Source organism: Xyrauchen texanus, chromosome 3, assembly GCF_025860055.1.
Source record: "Xyrauchen texanus isolate HMW12.3.18 chromosome 3, RBS_HiC_50CHRs, whole genome shotgun sequence".
NCBI classification, from domain to species: Eukaryota; Metazoa; Chordata; class Actinopteri; order Cypriniformes; family Catostomidae; genus Xyrauchen; species Xyrauchen texanus.
Window position 1 is genome coordinate 29424167 of NC_068278.1, and position 19843 is coordinate 29444009.

The 19843-nt window shown below is 37.4% G+C and overlaps 3 protein-coding genes across 5 annotated transcripts in view; all 3 read right to left on the bottom strand.

Annotated features, from left to right (window-relative positions):
• The window catches only part of LOC127626741 (BMP-2-inducible protein kinase-like), a 49655-nt gene extending 44376 nt beyond the window's left edge, over positions 1-5279 (bottom strand). For all 3 annotated transcript variants that reach the window (XM_052102754.1, XM_052102744.1, XM_052102735.1), the window contains exon 1: positions 4404-5279. In XM_052102754.1, coding sequence (XP_051958714.1) covers positions 4404-4548 — 145 coding nt within the window. In that variant the 5' untranslated portion in view covers positions 4549-5279. The remainder of the gene's footprint in view (positions 1-4403) is intronic.
• A 4222-nt stretch (positions 5280-9501) lies between these two features.
• LOC127626257 (annexin A3-like) lies at positions 9502-14926 on the bottom strand. Its single transcript, XM_052101927.1, has 14 exons — positions 14821-14926; positions 14394-14432; positions 14227-14274; positions 14043-14130; positions 13810-13904; positions 13582-13695; positions 13316-13406; positions 13142-13221; positions 12980-13036; positions 11601-11694; positions 11419-11514; positions 11219-11277; positions 11002-11124; positions 9502-10462 (listed from the first exon to the last, which is right to left on the bottom strand). The coding sequence occupies exons 1-14, from the start codon at positions 14917-14919 to the stop codon at positions 10403-10405; spliced, it is 1143 nt and encodes a 380-aa protein (XP_051957887.1). The 5' UTR covers positions 14920-14926; the 3' UTR covers positions 9502-10402.
• Positions 14927-15915: 989 nt separating this feature from the next.
• The window catches only part of LOC127629694 (extracellular matrix organizing protein FRAS1-like), a 221840-nt gene continuing 217912 nt past the window's right edge, over positions 15916-19843 (bottom strand). Inside the window, exons 72-73 of the mRNA XM_052106916.1 lie at positions 18378-18524; positions 15916-18133 (exon numbers count right to left, since the gene is read on the bottom strand). Of these exons, the coding sequence (XP_051962876.1) occupies positions 17558-18133; positions 18378-18524 (723 nt within the window). The 3' untranslated portion in view covers positions 15916-17557. The remainder of the gene's footprint in view (positions 18134-18377; positions 18525-19843) is intronic.

Sequence of the window (19843 nt, forward strand, 5' to 3'; positions counted from 1 at the left end):
GGCAAAACACTCGTCATAACAGTTTTGTTTACATAAAAGAAAGCAGAACAGGGTTTTTTTTTTTGGGGGGTTGAAATGTGAGCAGGTGGCTGGCAATTAGTGGCCACACAAAGATTGTTGAGTCCTTTAATACAGGAAAACTGCTCTATTACAGGGTATACAGATTACTCTGAATAATTTCAGCAAAAGATATTTATAGGTTTTGCATTGAATTGCAGATTTCACTTCTGTTCAAGTGGAAATGGCTTCACTCAAAAGCTTTAGTTGTCTCATTACATTATATCCACATAGACAGGATCTGAGAGCTACTGTAGACGGGGCAAGTGAAAAATAATAGTGCCCCCAAAGAGTGATAGAAACTTATCTAAATTCCAGCCCACACTCTGCCAACTCCACATCTGTCTCTAATATATTGGTTGAAATAATTCATTGTAATAATATAAAGAAAGCACAGTGTTGTTTGCTCAAGCAATAACAAAAGAAGCTACATGCCATCACAGAACTGGGCACTACATCATACCAACACGCTTTCAACAGGTGCTCAAAAAACACAATAAAACGACCACAATTAACCTTTCCATCACCAGAACAGCATGAAAATGATGTGCCTCTCTTCAAGCCATTGCAAGGAAACATTACATTAAGTGAATATTCCAGGTTCAAAACAAGTTGAGCTGAATCGACAGCATTTGTAGCATAATGGTGATTACCACAAAAATTAATTTCGACTCCTCTGTCCTTTTCTTTAAAAACAGAAAAGCAAAGGAAAGTGAATGGGGCCAATCTGTAAACATTAAAATACTCACGGTTTCAAAAGTATAGTCACAAGAAAAACAAAATGCCCATTAACATGATTAACCTAACCTTGAAGTTATATTCAATGTAATAACTTCATTGCCACACAATGTACTGAAACCTTGATTTTTGTTTTTCAAAGAGAAAGATGGATGAGTCTAAATACATTTTACTAATCAGCATTATGCCACAAATACTGTTGATCGAGCTTCACTTTTATTGAACCTGGAATATTAATTTATATTTAAATTAACTTCAATCTGCATTCCTTGAACAAGACTGAGCAAAGCCAGATGACTGTATAGGCCTGTATTGATACTGAAAGATGTCTGCGCATGATAAAACAATAACTGATAAAACCATCTGATAAACGATGTACCACAATCGATGCTCATCAAACAAGTTGCAAAAAAGGTTTAGCATGCAAACGAGTGAGAAGAAAGCACATTTCAAAATCAATGGTTGTTTGTGAGGGTGAACTTTTGCACAAACAGCAAAATTATATAATTGTGTCCAGTCAGCAAGTTCAGGACTGCCAAGTTGCTCTTCTGTGAAACTCACAAATTTGTGTGAGAAACAAACATTGTATCACTTGTATTATAGTCACATGAAATGACAGAATTAGCCTACAGAATGATCCAAGATTCTGGATGATGAAGCTGGGTAAAACAATACATATTGAACTTAATTAAATATGTGTTGTTATAAAGAAAGTGGCAAAAGGGGCAAGAGTGACTAATACAGTCAAGAGAAGTCATTATCAAAACATCAAACAAAATCTCTTAAGGAATAAGTTTACCAAAAAAAAAATTATTTTCTTATCATTAGGGCTGGGTGTTGACAGAGGATACTTTACCTCATCTGTAGTACTCGTGATTAGAATGAAATGTTTATTTTTTGACTGCAAAGAACAGAATGGATATTAAAAGACTATTCAATGACAAATGGATTGTGTGGATCTCCTCTTTAGACACATTACACGGAATAAGTAAAGCTAAACTTTAAAGGGGACTTATTATGCAAAATTCACTTTTGCATGGTGTTTGAACATAAATGTGTTTTGGCAATGTGTGTAGACAACCACCCTATAATAATAAAAATCCACCCAGACCTTTTTTTAATCCCCATAACTCATAAGTACTGTCTCAGAACAAGCCATTTGCATGTCTGTCAACAGTTGTGGGCAGGGTCTGTACAAAGTGACATCACTTTGTACAGACCCAGCCCACAACTGTTGACAGACACTGCAGACGGACATGTTTGTTTGTGTTTGTGTTATTTCATTATAGCGCATAGCGAATGTTGTAACAGTATTTGTGTGTTGCTCATCCATCATTGCAAAACTGCGGAAAAAAACTCTACAAGAAATAAATAAATGTATCAAATATCCATTCGGAATCTTCCTGGTTCATTCTCAAAGTTGTTACTTCTGACGGAGTCTCTCCCTCATCGGTGTCTGACTCCGGTTCAAACATACAGGGCCGAACACCACTATTTTCACTGTCAGTCATATTTCTTATGATATCTAGTTATCCGAAGCAGAGATGTCAAAACTCCGCCCTGTTCTGGATATGGGGCGGGGAGCACCGGCTCATTTGCATTTAAAGACACACACAAAACAGCTTGTTTTTATTCCCACCTCAAAATGGCCATTTTCAACATGGTATAACAAATTATCTGTAGGGTATTTCGAGCTGAAACTTCAGACACATTCTAGGGACACCAAAGATTTAAATTACATCTTGTGAAAAGGGGCATAATAGGTGCCCTTTAACTCTCAACAAGCAGTGATCAATCTCACTGCTGAAATTCTTCACTACTATATTAGTCTACTCAATCACAGGGGGGTGAAATCTGAAAATGTAACAGCAAGTGGCTAACACATTTGGTTTTGTATGCGTGTGATTTACTTGCATTATAAAAAGCTGCACATAGTCAAAGATCTATCTTGGGATTTAAGAATAAATATTGAGATTGTTCAAATGAAGACTGCGGTGCATCTGTCTTTTCTCCCAGTCCTACATATTTACAACATATTTACTCACCCTTATGCTATCTCAAACTCATTTAACTTCCTTCTGTGGTACAAAAACAAAGATTTTTACACAGATATGATGCATTTATATACAATGCATGTCAAATGGGTCTTCTTTCTAGCTTGAACACATACAGCACATGAGTGCTTATCCACGTGTCAAGCGTGAGGAAGTGTAATCAAGCTTCAAATCATGATCGTGTCAAGACAGCAAATGTCAAGATTTATAGTGAAAAAGCAGTTACATTTTGGTCTGTGAAACCTATCATCTCACATCAGAAGACATGTATTAAACTACACAAATCTTATGGATTAGTGGTCGACCGATATGGGTTTACCAATGGCCAATGCCGATATCTAGAGAACATGAATGCAGATTAAAAAAAAAAAAACACAATTTAAAGTGTAACAAACACTTATTTTATGCAATATTTACTCACATTTGCACAATCTTGAAAAAGAAAAAAAAACATGAAAACAAAAAGTGTTGACCATCCATTGACAAATCAATTGGTTGATTTTGGAACTAACACAAGGTTAACAATTCTAAGAAAAGACCAAGTGAACACAGTTATAGGCAGATGCTCACAACATGGCCAAATATCGGCTAATTAATCAGCCTGGTCGATATATTGCATCTAAAACTAGTATGGATTACCTTTATGCTGCCTCTTGTGTCCTTTTTGGAGGTTGAACCCCATTGACACACTCTATGGACAAAAACACCCAATATCTTGCAGAAGAAAGTAATACGAGTTTGAGATGGCATAATGGTGAGTAAATGATGAGAGAATTATATATATATATATATATATATATATATATATATATACACACATACACACAATTTTAATTATTTTATTTTATTTTTCATTATTGAATGCAAACTATTCCTTTAAGTGAGAAAAATCTACTTTAATAAAACAAGCTGTAAACTGAACTGCGAAGGGGGTGTAATGACAGCACACGAATGCACCCCTTAGATACATTTTATTTTACACTCAAACCCTATTTTTGATTGAGCTGTTTTCTCATGCCAATGCAAAGTGTGGCAGTTTGAATGACAGTAAACCAAATGGATGTTTGAGGCAGAACAAACTGCCTGATCATTTACCAAACGTGTGCGTTTAAAGTTTTACAAGATGAAAAAGGAACTAGTCTGTGAGAACCCTGTTGTTCTGTGTCGTTTGCATTGGCAACAATGTCATGTGATCATTAACAATGGTATACCCAAGAAATAAGTGAAATAGAGGCAACATTTTCTCAATCTACACTCTTCATTGATGTGTGGTCGGTTTGCTTTGTAAGTTGTAAGAAGGACTAGCGTTAGCTAGTTTTTATTTTCCTGGCAAGGAGCTACGTTACCGTTAGGTCAAAAGGCCCAATATGAAGTGCTGAAATGGCGAGGTGCAAACCTGCAGTAAACAGCCTAATGCACCTTCATCTTTCCTTATGGCTCAGATGTTTTGGGATTTATGTTTAAACGCCTATTATACACTTCGCCGGCAAGTTTTGCTTGCCATCTAACTTAAGCCAATTTTTAAGGGCCACACAAATTCGATTGATCCATTACCTTCAGCGATCAGCTCTTCTACCGTGACTTGGTATCGACCGACAGCAAACACCTTTCCAATGTAGTTGCTGCTTCCAGTACCAGATCCAGACCCACCCCCGAGACTTCCGCTCTCTGACTTTGGCATACGCGAAAACTTCTTCATTCTTGCCTGTGTTCCTGCCTTTCCCCAAATGGACAGTCAGTTAAGACAGTTCCAAACAGCCAACGGTGATTAAAACTCCAATCTGCTCATCTCCAGTCTTTTGTCCTGCATGCTGAGAGAGAGATCTGCTCTCCAGAGATGCGCCAGTCACAGAAACGCGAAGCTGAATGCTTCCTATTTCTCCCAAAACCAGTGGAGTAACTGTTTAGAAGTAAACCGTCAGAGCTGCAGTCTGTTGTTAATGAGTGACAACAGCACGAATGATCCAGTCCACGCCACCGTATTGTCAGGCCGACTCTAGTTTCACCTCGCTAGCTGGCTAACAACAGCCAAATGCTCTTTTTAGCCAAACCATGCTTTTAAGTTGAGCGAAAAGCCGGAGCTGGTTGAAGTCCAGGTTATTTGAAACAAGCGCAAACGACAAACAGGCAGACAGTGGGTGTGTTAGGCGAAGGCTAGGCTAGCTGTCGAGTCAGATAGCGAAACTCTGAAGCGATGACTGCTACCACTTCCCCTTCGGATAGTTTAGATAGCCAGCAAGCTAGCTGACTGGCTCCATCGTTTTGCTTGAAGAAGACCACAGTGTATCCTAATAAAATATTACCACAACCAATAATCCCGAAACGCTTCGAGACGAGCAGCGACGGGTATTTGTTTATTTTTCAATCGCATTACGCTCCCTCGTGCTCTGGAACTCCCCAGTCACACTGATAAAGTTCGAACTCTCGTGACTAGCCGTATGATTAGTGGGAGGTTTTGTTATTGCCCAATCCGCCTGCCTCTGACAACCTAACGTTCTTGTGTACAAGTCCTTCCCATTGTCATGATTGGTGTGAACGAGGTGCGTTCCACACATGCTCTTCTCTGATGGGATGGCACGGATTTCTATCAGCGTTTTGTTTTTAGCATGTGAATACATTGTTTGGGGCTCGGTGACTTACTGTAAAAGGGGAAGTGGATATTTCACATAGCGAATCGTCTTCAGTTATATATTATGTTTTTTGTCCAATCAAAGAACAAAATACCGAAATAAATGCAACATCTAAACAAAGTGTAATTTAGGTTCCCTCTAGTTGTCTTCATTCTAATGGAACAATAGCTGAAGCCTATAGGTTCACATATTTTTTACAATAGGTTACTTATGAATGCCTACCCCAAATATTTGCCAGAAACGTGACATTGAAGTCTAATTTAATGTATCTTTTCCAAAGCAAAAGTAGATTATGCTACATTCTATGGTATTATAACGTTATCATGAAATTCTAGCTTGGCAAAATGTACAATTCATAAATTAATTTCTGTGCTATTAGGACACTTATTATATTATTATCGTTGTTATGATTTTAGTACATTTAATTTAGCAAACAACGCTTTGATATTAAAAGCCACGTGATGATAACTAGTCTATTTTATTATTATTATTATTATTATTATCCATTAAAAGATCCCATTGATGCTTCTTCTCGGGTACCTTTGTTCCTCTCTTCGTTAAAATTCACTGCCCTCTTCTGGTCAAACACTGCTCTATGTCGAGCAGGTGCCTCTAAATCCCAGATAAACTATCTAAAGATTGATTTTTTAAAAATTAGCAAACGCATGTCGTTAATGTAAATCCCTGAAATTATTGCATATATTTTGAGATAAAATACGTATTTATCATTTTAAATTTGGATCAAGATGAAAAAATTAATAAATAAATACATTAATAACTGCCCAGTAAGTGAAAGGATAGTATTTGTGGTAAAAAAATAATAAAAAAATAAATAAACCTCTGTTCCAGGGATTAAAGGCCCCCATTTCATGTGGGGCAAATGGATTAGTTATGAAAAATTTTGAAAGTGGGCTCACATTGACTAATACAATCACAGCGGAGATGAATTTTTTAAAGAATACTTGAGATGTTATGAAATGCCAAACATGTTTGAAATTAAAAAGAAAATTGTGAACCCTTTCCTGAAGTGGTTATTTTGAATAAGTATTATCTTAATTAAGTTTACTAATGTTGCCCAATAACTATTGTCCATTTATTTACACAATATCACTATAGCCCCCCCAGGGAGCCTTTTACCCCAAGTGTGGGGTTAAAGGTTCCCTTGCCACCTTGATTCACTTTGTGACCAGAAAAATAAAAGCACTTTTTTCTTAAAGTGTGCCATCTGCCCCATTGTACCCTACATTTATTAAATTAAAGTAATCTGAGCCCTCTACAGCACAGCATTGCCCTTCAGTACATGTTTCTTTAAATGATAGCAACCAATTAAAATGGTCAAAAAGTATCAAAGAACAGTCCAGTAAGGTGTGGATGCTATCAAGCACCATTTGAAGGTGGGATTTCCTTTTCTGACACATGGTCACAGGAGCACATGGTGTGAGAAGGTAAGATTATTTGCTTTAATAATCTTATTTAAAATTAAATTAATTGTACATAAAAATGTGTGTGTGTAGAGAGACCTTTTGTCCGGTTTTATTACGTTTTTTTTTTTATTTTGCATGCTCAGAAATTCTGTTTTTGTTTTCATTGCCCTGTTGTGCGATAAGGGGTGCTGTTCAAGGATGTCTTTGCTGACAGTGTGTTTTTGGACATTATCACATATTATCACATGTATTAGTGCACAATATAAGCTCTAAATTTGAGAAGCAGTGGTGGCTCAGGGTTACTGGGTTACTGATCAGAAGGTCTGGGGTTCAAGCCCCAGCACCATCAAGATGCCATTGTTGGGCCCTTGAGCAAGGCACTTAACGCCAGGTTGCTCCGGGGGGATTGTCCTTGTAATAAGTGCACTATAAGTTGCTTTGGATAAAAGTGTCTGCCAAATGCATAAATGTAAATATAGTTATATTTATTATTTTTATTTTACTCCTTTTAACAGTAACACATTTTCACAGAAAATGGACATACGATTGTTCTATGGAAGAAAAGAGCAGGATCCGCATGTTAGGCAAATCACATCTGACAGTGAGATAGACAGCAGTGACAGTGAAGAGGAGTGGAATGGAGAAAAATGTTTGAGCAGAAGTGAAAAAAAATAACTTCAGAAGTTCTGTCAGTAGCTCTGGTTATTATTCAAAAGATAGGTTTATACAGCAGACAGCATTCAAAATATTAAGCTGTAGTTATTCGTGTTGCATTTCCGTTGGCATTGGAAACTTACTTTTCATATATTTTTATAGACACTCTAGATACCAGTGAGCATGAAGATGAAGACACAGATGAAGATGACAGTCTGTTTGAAGATGACAGTAATTTTTCCAAGACCCCTCAATGGAAAACGTGTCACCACTCCCTCTCCAGTACAGCCTGAATGGTTAATCATCCTCCATCAGCCGATGCAATTCTGTCTCCAAGCAGTACCTAACCAGTAACAAAATATTGGTCCTTGCTGGATCAGATGGCGTTCAACACAATTTTGAAGATTATACTGGGAAAGCTGTCCATCCACCTGAGCTTCCAGATATAGGGACAAGTGGGAATGTAGTACTGCACCTGGCAGAACCAGTACCGAAAAATAGGAATTTCAAGATGTTCTTTGACAACTGGTTTAGCTCAGTCCCACTGATGCTCTTGCTGTCCCAGCAAGGCATTCACTGTCTAGGTACGGTGTGCTCTAATCGCTTGCTAGGAATTTCCATGATGCCAGACGCTGATCTGAAAAGATCATTCCAGGAAGCAACGGCCTATGTTCGAGATACCCAGCTGCATGCAGTCAAATGGTATGACAACAGGCCAGTCACCCTCCTCAGTAGCTACGTAGGTGCTCACCTTGAATCCCATGTCGACAGATGGTACAATGGCCAAAAGAAAACCATCAAGGTCCCATGCCCTGCAGCAGTATCCACATACAATCAGCACATGGGAGGTGTCGACTTGGATTCACTGATTGTTTTATATCTCACCAAAATCAGGTCAAAGAAATGGTACCACCCCCTTGTCTTTTATTTCATAGATTTGGCAGTGGTGACATGTTAGCTCATCTACAGATGGGATTGTGCTGACAGTGGAATGGCGAGAAGTGACCACGTGCGCCTTTATGCCTTCAAGTCCCTAATTGCACGCAGTCTGTGCAAATCCAAACAAGATGCCAGGAAGAGAGGGCGAACCAGTGGTAAGATTTCCCAACAGTATGAGAAGAGGAAGCAGTGGCCCACGGCTCCCATCCCTAACCAGGATGTCCGCTTGGACAATACCTCACTCTGGCAAATAATGTTTGACAAGAAGGGAAGATGCAGGGTTCCTGGGTGCACAGGAACACCCAAAGTGATGTGCAAAAATTGTAACGTACACCTCTGTTTCACAGCAGAGAAAACTGCTTTTTGATGTTTCACATGGAGTGAAATCTCATTACATGATGAATATTATATGACACGACACACTACATGATACAAACCTATGCCTGTATCAAATCCAATACATCAATATGTTTTTTACTTAATTTCTTGAAATTTTTAAAGAAGATTTGTGATTTTGTATTGCTCTCTGAGCATTGCATTGTGACATGTATAAAACAATAACCCAAAATAGAAAACAAAGGCAAAAGGGTTGCAAAGCTGGATGCATTTAATGCTTGTACAAATGTGGCAGCTATCTGATAATAGCTACAGATGTAGGTCGATGGAGAGGTAGAGGACTGATAGGGAGTCTGGGATTATTACTTGGGATTAATGAGGATCTGCTGTTCCCTCAGGCAGTTCTCCACCTCAATAACTCTCCTGACTCTGTAAAGTTTCATCAGCAGTAGTTCTTCAAAAAGGTGACTTGACGCAGTGCACAATCTATTCTTTTAACCAATAGTAGGGTAGCTATTGGCCAACATCATCTACAGGAAAGGTTAGCTTCAATTTAATCATGTAAATGCACAATAAAAAGCCCTCAAAAGGGCATGGGGTAAGGCTGGAATACACAGCTCAAACAAGAATCAAATGGACAGAGAAAGGAATTTTTAGATGCCAAATAATAAAGCAAATAGGCTAGTGAAGTCTGATGCATACTCAATACATATTTTTATTTATGACATTTACATCTGGTAAACTGTGCCATCAATAATGAATTAAAAAAAAATAATAATAATTGGGAAAATTTGATAAAATGACATGGGCAAGGTTTTTTTGGACCATACAAAAAAAAAAATTAGATAAAACGGTATGAATAATTTTACCATATTATTTTCAAGTAGCACAGATATGCTACAACACTGTGCTAATGTGCATAATGTAAGAACAACAAAAATAAGAAGATTGAGGCTGTCTACATTGGACGCGTCGACATGAACGTTCTAAACCATTTATTTATTGTTGTCGTCAGGAGCAGTGGCAACGCCTGCAGAGCAAAAAAGAATGGGACACCAGCTTACCGTCGGCACGATGCGAAGCGCCACAACAGACACTTCCAGTATAGTGTAGTAGTAGACGGCATCATTGATTATAATGCATTCTATTGGTTTTGAAGTCACATGCTGCTTGTGCCCGGTGTAGACATGGTGTTAATCTCAAAAAAGTAAAATGTTAAAAACATTTTTACATTCTTTTAAACAAAAGGTTTCAAATACATAAATATGCATAATATTTTTGTTTTAACATTCACAAATGACAAATCATAGTAACAAAATATCAGTGGATGTTTAGTCTAAATCCTCATCGGTATGATGTCAGATTAGCCTTTTTTGGCAGTATCCTTATGAACAACATTTCCAAAGGAAGTTGACAAAATTCCATTGCTCATTTTATGAAGGATATAAGAAGATTAAAGCATTGTGGGCTTGCTTTTGTAAACAGAGTAAAAAAGGAAAAGTAACAGGACTACATTGGAATGACCTGGTTTGACAGAACTAAACAGGACATTGTCAGTAGTATTTCTGTGCTAGTCTTCTCCTCCACAAATCATCTTCATGCATTCACCGAAGTTCCCAGACACGTCTGACTGAAATTAAGCAGAGCAAATTCACCAACAGTTTCACTTCAATCATATTAACTGAGACAATCAGTACAGGGACTATCATTAAGCATGAGAGAGTAAAACCTAAAAAGTCAAACTCTCTCAAGTAAGTCATCCATCACGTCCAATAAATGAGTTTCATTTGCATGTATTACTCCAACACAGATGGGAGCATCATTTCCATGCAGAGGACACAGAGGGAAAAAAGGGACAACAATGACATTGATGACAAATGAGTCTTTTTGTCATTGTCAAATATGAGGAACAGACTGTGTTAAGGGGAAGTAAAGCCCTCACTTGTTCATGTGTTTATACAGTTTCTAGTGACAATACACCAGTTGTGAAGGCTATAATCTCTTGAATGTGTAGAAAAGCCTTCCAGCCCTACACAAACACCGCAAACTGAACCAATAAACATGAGCATCAGGACGTCAGGCCTTACTGGGCTATATCTTAAACCTGTGCTAGACCTATCGAACAATCCAGAGAAGCAGAATATAGGCATATCATAGGAGAATACTTACATTTATTGCCTCGTGGAGTGAATGCTTATAGAGCTTTTTGTACTCCGCTCTAATGTCCAACATGTCAATCTCAGCACGGCTGACCATTACTCTGGACAGAGTTTTTTCATCTGTGCCTGCTCCCTGAAGGTTTACAAATATAAAACAGTCACATTTTGAATAGAATGTCAGTGTTGTACTAACATCATTATAAAGAATAATGTGTTGTTATGTGTACCTTCATGCTTTCATGGAGTTTTTCAGCAAAGTATGCTGGAGTATTCTGCACACATTTCACTATAAAGAAAAACATGTACTTGATCATTTAGGCATCATGTCAGAGCAAATTAACAGCTGAAAAAAAAATAAGTCAAATATCAAGAGTGTAACTGCCAAGTGTATACAGTATATTTTTATAATTCTTAATTAAAACAATACCAATGGCAACCAGCAGGTCCTCCAGGTTTCCAGATATTTCCTTCTCAATGCTCTGCTGCAGAGTCTTGCCACTGATGTTTTTATATTCCACTATTGCTGCAACAGGACATTACAGTTATTTTCAAAACACACTTGCCATATTTTAAGTTCCCAATTAAAACCCTTGTGGTTAATTGGATTACTTTGTCTCAGTTGAGGGATGCTCCTTTTACAGAGGATCTCGATGAACTTTGATTCATCAGTTCCCATCTTCTTCTCGCCGGCATAATAGAGAGCCTATGGAGGAAACAACACTTAAATACAGCATTAACAGTTAAAACTATATTTCACATGTTCACATCCGATCACACACACACACACACACACACACACAACACAATCTGTGAAATGGTTTTAACTTGCTCGACTGAGGAGAATCATGTTTTTGTTCTTAAAGACTTAATTACCAAAATTATAAAAATGAGGAGGAGAAATTGGTGGCGCTAAGTAATCAGCAGTTTATATATATCTTTGTTTAATGATTGGTGAGATTAAACAATGACTCTGTGGTGTAACAGGCATTTCTTGAGAAGCTTTCCAGCAACATTCATAAGGGCAAAAAATATTTTCACATCACAGTTTTTAGTAAAACCTACAATAAGAAAACAAATATATAAAAAAAAAAAAAAACTTAATTGCAAAGTTTCAGTCAAACAACCTTAATGGGGAATTAAAAAACTGACTGCAATGCAAACACATTTAAAATACATCCTAACTTATTAAAGCTGCTATTGACAGTGACGTGGTCAATAACAATATGAGCGACAATGACATTCCAACAAATATCAGGCTAATATAATGAAAAAGAAAATATTTAATTCAAATAAACAAGAGAAAACACAAGATAACGTAACCCAAGATAATAAATACATTTTTATTTGTTTATTTATTTTTTGTCATTATATATATATATATATATATATATATATGGAGTTAATTTGGTTTACATTACCTGGTGTTTTTTCTTTTTTATCATTTGCTTCATCTTTATATAGGCATTGGTTTAACAATAGTTCCATCAGGAGGCTTTTTTACTTTTAATTTGACTAAATATTTGTTAGAATTTCATTGTTTATCCTATTGTTATTGGCCACATCATGGTCAATAGCTGTTTTAATTATTATGGCATACTTTAAATTTATTGGCATTGCATTCAGTTCTTTTTAAATGCCTGATGACTGAAACGTTGTAATACATTTTGAATGTTTTGTTAGTGTGCAGAGTTTTTATTCCCCCCCCCCCCATAATTTAGCGGATGTCTTACGCACCTACCAATAGTTTTTCAGGTGTGCAATGTTTGTATTAACTGTTAGTAAAACCTACAAAACAATAATAATAATAATAATAATAATAATAAAGAAAATGAAATAAAAATGGACAAATAGGATCCTATTCTGACAGCTTATCTACAGTTCAGTGTCATGTGATATTTTCTTGTCTTGCAAATAAAATAATACTAAATGTTAGTTTTTGTTTACAATGTTAAAAGAGGAACTCAAGCTTTAAAATTAAGTTTCTATACCTTTGCATCCTCTCTAGCCTGGTCAGCATTCACACTGGTGCTTTCATTCCTTGCACCCTTACAGAGGGAGACAAAAAACAAATTAGATATCTTTAACAGAGTATTGGTAGAGTATCAGCTACACTCATAACAGTAAAATACTGTACAAGTGTGAATAGTTACCTCAGCAAGTATAAGTATGGCTTTGCCATAATCCCCAGAAACTTCAGATTTTAGGTTCTGTGTCAGGGTTTTCTTTGTTTCTATTGGGCAATAGAAAGAAAAGTAACTATATAAACAAATATTTTGTTACTCATTTTCTCCTTTAATTTAGAAAAGGCTTATCTTCATCATTACCAACAGTGACTGCTGCAGACAGGTCCTTAATTTGTTTATTTGTCAGTGATGACAATAATTCTATAAGGATGCTGTTGTCTGTTCCAGCACCCTGGAAATTTTTTTTATGAATGTATTAGAGAAACAAGGAAAAACATGTAAATAACACTGTACATAACATGCACTATGATCACATAAATATGTATAACTAACATTTGCCTCAAATCATTATGTACACTGATAATCTAAAGGGAAAAACAGGACATAGGCCTCTATAAGTAACTTACATTAATTGCGTTGATCAACGTTTTAGCATTGTAGACTGCAGGCGGGGTTACAAGTGCAACAAGCACATTTTCAAAGTTGCCACTGGTGTCACTTTTCAGGTCATTGACAAGCATCTACGGTCAAGACCAACAAATTAGACAGACTTTGTTAATTTAACAATGGTGCGCGCACACACACACACACACACACACACACACACACACACACAAGTATAATGACACATTTACCTTCTTTGTTTCTTCTTGGTATGCCCTACAAATGTCCTGTTTTTGAGTGCTGCTTCTGTGGGTCAGTATTTCTATTACGGTGTTCTCATTTGTACCTGGTAAATTATGATAAAAATACCAATATCAGAAGTGTTTGATGGGACAAAACAGGATCATGAGGCAATATGTATTATGTTACACATACATTGCAAATATTAAATACTACACATAACACTTCTACAAAAATGATGTACCTAAGCCTTGCAATGCTTTGCGGAGAGCAGCAACATCTTCACTAACGTTGAAGTTTGCCTTGGCCTTAATGGTACCTCTCTCCCCTGGCTGAAACAGAATGAGCAAAGAAATCATACATATAGCCAAAAGCTGCTAGGAAAGAGTATGAGATATGAAATTATATAAACAATTAAAGTTATTTACCGCTGCTGTGAACGAACAAGGAGCATTCGCTATACTTTCCAAGTCATCCTGCAATAAAATAATTAATAATTAAAAAAAAGAAATACTAAATATATCTAGCAATATGTTCTATTGTTGTAGTGCTCTTCACTACAATACAGTCAATACAGCTTTAAGATTTTACTTACCCACATGTCTGCCATTTTTGTTAGGGTGTGTAGTCTATTCTACAGTGTGATAAGCACAAAAACACACATTTGTAGTTCAGATTATTGATTATTAAGAAATTATCTTAATAAACACTCCAAGTTCATAGCTCGTACAAATGAATGCATTTAATATATATATATATATATATATATATATATATATATATATATATATATATATATATTTACTTTTATAGTTATTAGTTACTTACTTTTTAAAACGATAACAACAAAATATGCATTGACAAAGAACCCTGAGACTGCGGGTTCATACAGCAATCAGATTAATGCAATGTTCATTTCTACCAAGCACATGTAAATTTATGTTAATGAAACCAACATTTGACTTTCGAAGTGCTACCAATTGGTTTTGTCAACTTTATCTTTTAATTCTCTTTGCGCTTACCTTTGCAATACAATTTAATATTCGACGTGGACCTTTCTCCGAGTGTAACTTCACCTCACCTGAGCTTCTATATAGGCGTGTGCGTGATCGTGGTGTCATAATCACAAAATTTAGCCTCTCCCCTGCTCAGCGTCAAAAGTAGCCTTATATAAATGTAGGCTACTACCACTTAAAGGAATATTCCGGGTTCAATACAAGTTAAGTTTAATCGACACAATTTTTTGTCATAATGTTGATTACCACCAAAATTTGTTTGACTTGCCCCTCCTTTTCTTAAAAAAATTAAATAAAATCTGGTCACAAGACATAAAAAAATATGGGTATTATTGTGATTATAAAGTGGTAAAATCACTAATAAACCATTTCTGTGTAAAGTTATAGACAATTTTACTACGTTTCCACGACGATGTTATGTCTACAAATCCTAAAATGACTTTACAGAGTTTAACAGAATTAAAAATGCATAAATTCTGCTTTCTGAAAGTGTGAAAGAACTGGTTGAATGCATCGCCTTTCTGTTGCTGGTGAAAATTTGGCCCATCCATTTTTATTGAGGCTCATCCAAAAGTAATATTCTGGCTACTCCCTTTCTTTAAACCCTCCAAAAATTGGCCATTTACACTTCCATTGTAAATGCCTCACTGAACCTTCTATTTTTATTTTCTTAAGATAAATACATACAAGTCTAAATTATTTTGTGGTAATCAACATTATGAATGCTGTGCTTAACTTGAAATATAACCCAGAATATTCCTTTAATGCACTATAAAAGTGCACTGTTATTTTGCTAATGTTCTGTAGCATATAACCCCCTATAAAAGCCAAATCAACATTTACCATTGTCCATAACCCACTAATAACTATTGCTATTATTGTCACTAAATATTAGGCTACTGTAAAATATAGGAATCATACAGTATGTGGTATGAAGTTTTCTTTTTTGCTGGATAAGACTTGTCAACACATGTAATTCTCCTTCACAGTTTTTAAAATTAGGTTTTAAAGTTGATGATAGATTCATTAAACATAAATTAAATTTGAGCACATTGCACCACACACAAGCAATATATTTATTCATTCATTTTATTTTATTGCTAAAAAGGCACAAGTACAGGCATTAGGTTTCACCATAAATGATAGAATCAAAACTCTTTTCTCCAAACCCTTCTTGTGTTCAATATAGGCACTCCATTTAGTAATGGACAAAATTCAATGAAATCCAAAGAGAGAGAGAGTGTGTGTGAGTGTGAGAGAGAGAGAGAGGACTGAAGTTTCAGAACATCTGCACAAACTATTTAATCAATAAAATCAAATAGATGTGCCTTTTTGAATACATGATGTGACATGAATAGAAGACTAAATAATGCAGGATAGCATGATATGGATAATCTCATGAAATAATATTGAATCAAGACAGTGAAAAATCTTGCAGTCTTGTACAATCAAAAAAATTAAATGTGAAGATTTTGGAAGTGTTAGATATATCAGTATAGACAGCAGTCGTTTAAAAAAAACTTTTGTTTTCCAGTGTTGTAAAGTATTTGATGCTACAGAATTTCAGTGAAGTGACCATCTTTAGTGGTTAACGAATCTATGATCAATAGTAATACAACTCATCAAAACAAATGGTTTCTCGTCGGCCGATTGTGACACATATACCGATGGTTTACACAAACTAAAAAATGCATCACATTAGGCAGTCTATTTAGATTTGGAATTAAACAAATCGCACTTGACAAGTATCAGCATGGCACACTGGTGAACAGGCCAAAAGTAAATTACACAATGAGGCAGAGCATTTAAACCCAGATCAAAATACAGGGATTAAACAAGGGATGACCATGTCATCAGGTAATTGCACTTAATAAACATATTTTCATCACTCGGCCAGTCCAAAACATAATCACTCATCCTTCCTTTTTTTTTATCCCCATTTTCTCCCCAATTTGGCATACCTAATTCACACTGCTTACTAGGTCCTCGTGGTGGCGCGGTTACTCACGTCAATCCAGATGGCGGAGGACAAGTCTCAGTTTCCTCCGCTTCTGAGACAGTTAATCTGTGCATTTTATCACGTAGCTCGCTGTGCATGACACCGCAGAGACTCACAACATGTGGAGGCTCATGCTACTCTCTGTGAACCACACACAACTTACCACGCACCCCATTGAGAGTGAGAACCACTTATCGTGAGCACTAGGAGGTTACCCCATGTGACACTACCCTCCCTAGCATCCGGGCCAATTTGGTTGCTTAAGAAATCTGGCTGGAGTTACAGCACACCCTGGATTCGAACTCGCAACTCCAGGGGTGGTAGTCAGTGTCAATACTCGCTAAGCTACCTTACTCGCTAAGTTCATGTGTTTTAAACCGACATGACAAAATAGCAGTGAATACAAACTTTTCATTTATTTAGAATAAAACAAAGTGACTGAGCTACCACTGTGCTGTATAAATATACTCATAGAAAACAATGATCTGAAACTGAAACTCACAGACAGGGAAAATCAAATGTGATGACACTGTTTTGAGTTATTTTTCCTTTTTGAGGTAGCTCAGTTGTGAAATGATTTACACTGCATAGCTGGCAATCATACTTTCCCTTTTATCCCTCATGGTCATACAAAAATACGTTAACAACATCATATTTCATTATTACAAATATTAATAGAAAACTTTTGTCTTTTTATTTTTTATTTTTCTCTTTTTAAATTCTCTAGTTGAAAAAAAGAAAAGGTCAAACTTCAGTGCCATCATTCAGGTTGTTGTGAAGTTTGCCCTCTAGATTGACTTGTTTGACCTTCACCCCATTGACCTTGTAGGTCTCAGGATTCTTGTTGAGAAGGTTGACGTTCCTCACAGAGCAGTGCTTGCTGTTGAGGTTTTTCTCCAGACGTTCAATGCAAACTTCCACCTTGGTATTTAGAGGATAATCCTTCACTGTCTCTGTGGGCCCCTTTTTCACAACTTTGCGGCTCTTCCTAACCACAAGGCAGAAAGCTAGAAGAACCAGGAGAAGGATGACAATGGCAGCCACACCACCCCCAATGGATCCTCCCATCTGGGGGTTAAAGGTTCCTGATGGTTCCACTTCAAGCTTCAAGGTCTTCATGTTGGTTCCATTCTTCACCTGGTCACCCTCATTGTCATAGATTAGGGATTCATCCAGCGTTAGGCGACCTGAACGATCCACCATATCTCGGCGACTTCGCTTCAGCTCATAAGTCACAGAGCGTTGAATTCTGGGAGCAGACATGGACTCCGGTCCAATAACATAGATCACCTGAAGGTACCATTGGTGCCCTGCTTCAACCTAAAGAAAAAAAAAGTTTCTTTAAAAATCCAATAAAAGTGCTCTTGTCCTTTAGCCAAGTTCCCTATAGTCATATGGCAGACTGTTAGCCAGGCATCTTTCCCGAAACAAACAGATCAAGGCAGTTCACTGAAGGGTAAAATTGAAACATTTGGCACCGACATTTGCCAGAAATAATAGTACGTGTTAATAAGAAAGTCTGTAAAACAACTTTTTTTTTTGGATGAATCTTGCGACTTCTGACCTTGTAAAGGGCATCGACTTTCATGGTGAAGCCATCCACACCTGGCATCGCAGACATGGACTGGAGGTCAGGAATGTCAGATGCGAAGTTGGCCTCAAAGGGAACATCATGGAAGTAGTGATTACAAACATCAGGCTGCTTCCGGTCCTATAAGTTAAATTAAAATGTTGCTTTATCATTTGTTACACTAAATTCATTGTTGAATTTAGCGGTCAGATATTTCTAAATAACCCCATACTCAGGCTAAAACAGATATTTCACTGGGTATTGCAGGTAATCTTTCCTACTTAAACTGATTAGCCAAAACATTATGACCACTCACAGGCAAAGCGAATAACAGTGATTATATCCTAACAAGTTCACATGTCAAGGTCTGGATAGATTAGATGGTAAGCAAACAATCAGTTCTCGTAGTCAATGTGTTGAATGCAGGAACAATGGGCAGGAGCAACTTTGACAATGGCCAGACAACTGGGTCAGAGCATTTCTGAAACAGCAAGGCTTGTGAGGTGTTCCCAGTCAGCAGTGGTGAGTACATACCAACAGTGGTTCGAGGAGGGACAATCCACAAACCGGCAACAGGGTGTTGGGCGTCCAAGGCTCATCGATGCGCGAGGACAACGGAGGCTATCCCGTCTGGTCTTAACTGACAGAAGGTCTGTGGCACAAGTCACAGAACATTTTTAGGATGGTTACAGGAGGAACGTGTGGCACAAGTCACAGAGAATGTTTGGGACGGTTATGGGAAGAATGTGTCACAACACAGTGCATTGCACCATGCTGTGTATAGGGCTGCATAGCTGCAAACCAGTCAGAGTGCCCATGATGAACCCTGTCCACCGTCAAAAGCACCTACAATGGGCACACGATCGTCGGAATTGGACATTGGAGCAGTGGAAGAAGGTCGCCTGGTCCGATGAGTCCCGTTTTTCTTTTACATCACATGGACAGCCATGTATGTATGTGCTGTTTACCCGAGGAAGTGATGGCACCAGGATGCACTGTGGGAACACGACAAGCTGGTGGAGGGAGCGTGATGCTCTGGGCAATGTTCTGCAGGGAATCCCTGGTCGGGCCATTCATGTGGACGTCAATTTGACAGGTGCCACCTACCTAAACATCGTTGCAGACAAGGTACACCCCTTCATGGCAATGGTATTCCCTTATAGTAGTGGCCTTTTTCAGCAGGATAATGTGCCCTGCCACATTGCTCACATTGTTCCGAATAGTTTGAGGATAATGTTGAAGAGTTCAGAGTGTTGCCCTGAAGTCTGCAACTCGACCCAGGCCTGACAGGACCTGAGAACCCATCAGTTATTGGGATGGGTTCGGTCAGTAATTCCAAGTAGGACTTTGGGTTTGGGTCGGGTTTGTAATTAACGAAAAAATAAATGGGCATACCAAACTTGTTTCATGCATGTACTCTCACTCACAGACACACACTATTGGACGAGTTAGGGGCCGTT